This window comes from Frankliniella occidentalis, unplaced genomic scaffold (genome assembly GCF_000697945.3).
Source record: "Frankliniella occidentalis isolate FOCC.00 unplaced genomic scaffold, Focc_3.1 Scaffold197, whole genome shotgun sequence".
Taxonomy (NCBI): Eukaryota; Metazoa; Arthropoda; class Insecta; order Thysanoptera; family Thripidae; genus Frankliniella; species Frankliniella occidentalis.
In genome coordinates this window covers 240,432-246,059 of record NW_026267323.1, presented here as the reverse complement: position 1 = coordinate 246,059, position 5,628 = coordinate 240,432, and the positions used below count along the sequence as shown (strand labels likewise).

The window sequence follows — 5,628 nt, the reverse complement described above, 5'->3', positions numbered from 1 at the left end:
ATCAAAAATTGACCCACAGCCTCTGTTTAGTTTTAAAATGTCGATTTAATGCCGAATAGAAGCTCTGGATCACTTTTGGATTTTTCAGAAAAATACTTTTTTTAGTCATTTCTTGAGAAAATGGATATCCCCTATAGCTACGAATATGAACTTGGGCACGCATTTTCATTGCCAATCGTTTTGTATACGGTCACTCTACAAAACTCCCAAGGCGGAACAAAATCAGGGACTAACACTTACATGAGGTCCCTTGTTGGGTCCGGGCCGGTCCATAAATATATAGGTAACTCCGCTCGGCAGAGGCCGGGCCTAGCTTGACCTGCCGGCGGCGTTTGGTATGCATGTATCGAAACAAGCAGGCCCGCCCTTTCACCAAACGGAGTTGCCTGCTCCGCTTCGGTCCGCTGGCAACTCCGTTCGGCAGGGGCTGAGCCTGTTTGGCCTGCTAGCAGCGATGGTTGGGCCTGTGGCCCTACCATGTCAGTCACGCGGTTTGATGAGGAACATTATCAAATGAAGTAACGGGCCTTCGGCACGTTAAAACGCGTTGTCTTTAAAATTTGCCCCGTAGACACGAGAAAGGGATGTAACGGTAAAGCATCTCGACTACAACCCACCCTTCTGCTTAGTAGCTGTTTTTTTGTGGGGGGAGGGTAGGGGGAGTTTCTTTTCTATTTGGCGGTTTTCAGGCCTTTTTCTACAACTTATTGCTCACAACAGCAATTTTAAAGCTCATTTTCGTCAAAAAAAGACTATCCAGCGCCTAAACGGTTAGAGATACACCCAAACGGACGAAATTTTTGTGCAAACATGGTTGCCACAACTCTGGAAAACCTTGAAAACCTGGAAAACTCAGGGAATTAAACTTTCAGGGAAAACTCAGGGAAAATGAAAAAAAGCCAGGGAAAATTGGTCTGACTGGTCCCCAAACCGCAGTCTATTCGCCGTTTTGGTCAAATCCACATTTTGACGTCCCAGTAGGGTGGTTTGTCCCAAAAGATTTCGCGCTCGCTTCGCTCGCGGTCTTTGTATTACAGTTAGGGGTAGGGTAAGGTGCCCTTATGTGGCCACTGTCTATTGATGGCCACTTTTCTCGATTTCCAGCCAATCTGGTCACTTTACAATCTTGGCCTTAAAGTTGTGTTCTAGTAAGGTCCCTACTTGGGCATAATAAGCCAAACTACTTCACATCGTTGTCTACATTACAAGAAAAAGGGGTGGCCATCATTGGGCAGGCCCATTCTTAAGGTGGCCATCATAGGGCATCTTACCCTATTAGTTTGCCTCAGTACTTCACCAGGAATGGTGCCTAAAACTCAGGGAAATTCGGGTGAAATGGTCTGGAAATCAGGGAAAACTCAGGGAAAATGGAAATGAAAATTTTGTGGCAACCATGGCAAATTGCTCTACTTTGACGAGTTACCCTTTTAGATATCATAGGACTATTTAGGCGAATATTTGAACCTTGGATACCCCCATTCACACCCTTAAGTATGGTTGCCAGGATTCGCCAGGCGTTTCGTTCTCTAAGAGTTAACCTAAAGAACTAACAAATTAGCTGATTTTGGGATAGCTAAACCCAAATTTGCTGTGGCAGCTAATAGTTGGTTGCCACAGACAAGAGTTAGTTGCCACAGCGATGCTGTCGCTGCAGGGGCCAATCGGTTCGTTCTGACAGCAAAACACCCAATTAATAGTCAAAACGAACAGATTGGCTCCTGCAGCGACAGCTTCGCTGTGGCATATGTTGTTGCGCAACTAACTCGTGTGTGTGGCAACCAACTATTAGCTGCCACAGCGAATTTCTTGTCTTTCCCAAAATTAGCTAATTTATTAGTTGTAACAAGTAAGTCTTTTTATTTCCGTGCAGCTCCGCTTCGCTATCCGCCGGCAACTCCGTTCGGCAGGGGCCGGGCCTGCTTGGCCTGCCGGCGGCGTTGGTCGGGCCTGATTTGCTGAAGAACATGATAGAATGATGTAGCCAGCCTTCGGCCCCCTTAAACCCGTCGTCTTTGAGTTTGCCCCGTAGACACGAGAAAGGGACATAACGGTGAAGCACCGCGACTACAACTCACCCTTCTGCTTAGAAAACGATTTTTGGTTGTGGGGGGAGAGTTTCTTTCCTATTTTGCGGTTTTTAGGCCTTCTTCTACAACTAATTGTTCACTATGGCAATTTTTAGCTTATTTTCGTCAAAAAAGACCCTCTGGCGCCTAAACGGTTAGAGATAGAGCAAAACGGCCGAAATTTTCGCCCGGAGGGCTCTACTTTGTCGGGTTACCCCTTAGGAGAACGTGAAAAAAAATACTTTTTGGGAGACTTTTTGAACCTTGGATACCGCCATTCACACCCTTAGGGGTGGTTGCCAGGATTTGCCGTAGGCGTTTCGTTCTCTAGGAGTAGACCTTAAGATACCCTGAAAATTTCAAGTCTCTAGCACATCTCCGTCTAGTGGAACAGACAGTCACACAGACACACACGAGGTCGTTGGCATAAGCCCGCTGGATAGCCTTTTCAAAGCAGAAGGACGGGCTAAAACATGTGAGGGAAAAAGGGAATTTTTTTATTTTGAAGTCAGGAAAAATGAAAATACAGATCCGATATGAACTCTGAGTTTTTAAATAGACAGGCATCCATGTGTGTAGTTTAACACCCTCTGTTTCATATCGTGTTATACACAAAGTCCTTGACACTTAAAGTCACCATTTTCCTTCCTTTTTAGTGCACTTTGGTCGCTCCTCCTGTTTTAGTTAGAATGTGTTGAAACCGACCCTTGCGTTTAACTCCGCCTCAGTCATTCGCTTTGGTAAGCTGCTGCGAAATTTAGAGTAAGACGGTCTGTAAAGGACTTGAAGTATCATTTTTGGTATCTCAAAGTTCGGATAAATTCTAAGCCATATTAATCATATCACAGGCCTGAAAATAGAAAAAAAAACATTCCTTAAAATACCGAGTTAGAGGTTGGGTGTCATCGTGTGTGACTGGTCGAAGTATATTAAAAGTATAAATTAATATACAGTATTGTTTTCCTCGAACGTTTTCAAAACGCTACCTTCACTGTTAAAAGCTTACAGTGAATTTCACTGTAAGCTACGGTGAACCCCTGCAGCACCGTAGCCTACGGTGAATGTCACTGTAGGCTACGGTGCTGCAGGGGTTCCCCGTAGCTTACTGTGGAAATCACTATAAGCTTTTAACAGTGTTACTTACGTTATTCTGAGGTGCGTATATTTATAATAACTCGTGTCTTAGCGGTTCTACTTTCACGAGTTACCCTCAGGCGACCTTGAAAAGGTGTAAATTGACGGGTCTCCTTTTCTTTGACACCCACCTTAGGGGTGGTTGCCAGGATTTGCCGTAGGCGTTTCGTTTTCTAGGAGTGAATCTTAAGATACCTGCTGGAACGGACAGACAGAAAGACACGAGGTCGTTTGCATTAGCCCGCCGGATGGTAGCCTTTTCATAGCAGAGTGGTGGGCCAGAAACTGCAGTTGGAATTTTTTAAAATTATTCTTAAGCAAAGCAGAAGGGTGGGCTGTAGTCACGCTGTTGCCTCGTCACTGTCTTTTCCCATGTCCAGGGAGCAAATCTTCAGAGCCGAAGGCCTCCCCGGAAGCCTCAGTTTACTCAAATACGCAAAGTGACTCAAAGGACGGGCCACAGGCTCGACCAAACGCCGCCGGGAGGCCAAGCTTGGCCCGGCCCCTGCCAAACGGAGTTGCCTGCGGAACGAAGTGAAGGTGTCAACTTCGTTTGGCTGAAGGGCGGGCCTGGCTTGTTATTTTCGCACCCTTTCGCATCCTGCCATTCAGGCTGATGCACACCAACGGCGACATGCGGGGACTAGTGCAGTCGTTACGTCGCTGCGAGAAATTTCTTCATAGTCCCAGAAGACGTTCAATGGTAAGTGCCCTAAGCGAAGCAGTGCTTCGATACCTGAACTACAGTTTGGTTTGCATAGCAAAGGGAGTTGCTGTTGCAGTGCCCGCTGCTGTCGGAGTATAGAGAAGCCCTGAAGCACGTTGTGGACGTCACGTGCATCATGGTTGCGTGCGTGCTTGAGAAGAAGAATCTGGACCAGGAGCCGGGTGCGGAGACTGTCGCCGATACTGACACTTGGGGGCCGTCACTCAAGGCAGCCATGTTAGCGATGCAGGCTCAGGTCCGCGTTGCTTGCTTTTTGGGTAAGTTTAGACTCGAGTTAAAACAAGAATGCCTGCCCTTCCGACAAACGGAGTTGCCAGGTTAAAAAATTGTTGAAAAATAACAACGAAAGTTATGTTAAGTTTGTTAGTAACACATGTATTTTAAGGTATCTCGGCGGAAATTTCCAAGAACTGGACTGGAAATTTTGTTTTCCAACAACTGTTTGGAAAATCGTGTTTCCAAACTATTCGGACAGAATTTTTTCGGAAAATTACGATTTTTATTTACAGTGTAGGCTGGTGCCTCAGGTCCCAGAGGGGTACCTGAGGTCCCAGACGGTTACCTCAGGTCCCCGGTGGTTGGGGCGGCACAGTAAGGTCCCGGAGGGAGCCCTGAGGTCCCAGGCGAGCACCTCAGGTCCCTGTGGGCCTAGGCTGATACCTTAGGTCTCAAAGGGGTACCTGAGGTCCTGGACGCTTACCTCAGGTCTTCGGTGGTTGGGGCGGCGTTTTAAGGTCTCAGAGGAGTCCCTGGGGTCCCAGGCGAGTACCTAAGGTCTCTGAGGTCTATCTTAGGTCCCAGAGGAGTCCCTGGGGTCCTAGAGGGGTGCCTTAGGTCTCTGAAGACTCTGGTTGGTACTTCTGTTACTAAGTGTATTCCAAAAGTCTCCCACGACTGATGCCACCCCGTAAACCCGACACTTTCACGAACCGTATACGTACGTATTCGTTCCATGTACGATCTCCATTTGTTCATACAGGTAACGTATGAGGTTCGTATGTGTATGATTTGCGCGCCACATACTATTCGTATGTAGACGATGTTGCGTTCCGGTACATACGCTGCGCATGTATGCCAGGGGTGCTAAAGAGTAAATTTTAAGTTTCTTCAAAATATTTTCTATGTGAGCAAACCAATCACATTTTTAAATTCAGTATCGCATTCCTCGCAAAATTCCGCGTCAAACGAGCTCACATGTGATAGGGTTCAGATAAGCGGTCAGCAAATGAAAAGCAAGTCAAAAAGTACAAAAAATGAAATCAATCTATGCCATTTTTGAACAGAACCCCACCATATGTAGGCTTGTTTGACGCGGAATTTCGCGTAGATTACGAAAATAGGTTTCAGAATCTAATTTTGTTCCATGAAAAAGAAATATTTCGAAAAAACATAAATTGTAATGCCTTTGGAGCCTTAACGCCTTTTAAAGGTAGGATATCCTACCTTTGTTTTACCACACTGCAGTTTTTATTTTCCTCAAGCTCGAGTAGAGCAGAAGACAATGTTTCTGTTTATCAAATTCGTTGTCATTTCACTTTCATAACTGACTAACAACCGAGCTAACAACCAATCATGCTTGTTAAGAAACTGTGCTTTTGCTATCCCTTATCATCCAAAGGAATAGTGCCTTTTTAGTCAACACCGGCAACACAACCCAGAACATCTGTCTCCTACAACATGGTTTAACTTTAGTGCATGAAT

General features: G+C 45.8%; 1 protein-coding gene across 2 annotated transcripts in view; it reads left to right on the top strand.

The window, feature by feature from the left end:
• LOC113211200 (uncharacterized) overlaps positions 1-5,628 on the top strand; it is a 51,766-nt gene that overhangs the window by 34,971 nt on the left and 11,167 nt on the right. For both annotated transcript variants that reach the window (XM_052272284.1, XM_052272283.1), the window contains exons 3-4: positions 3,813-3,903; positions 3,983-4,184. In XM_052272284.1, coding sequence (XP_052128244.1) covers positions 3,813-3,903; positions 3,983-4,184 — 293 coding nt within the window. The remainder of the gene's footprint in view (positions 1-3,812; positions 3,904-3,982; positions 4,185-5,628) is intronic.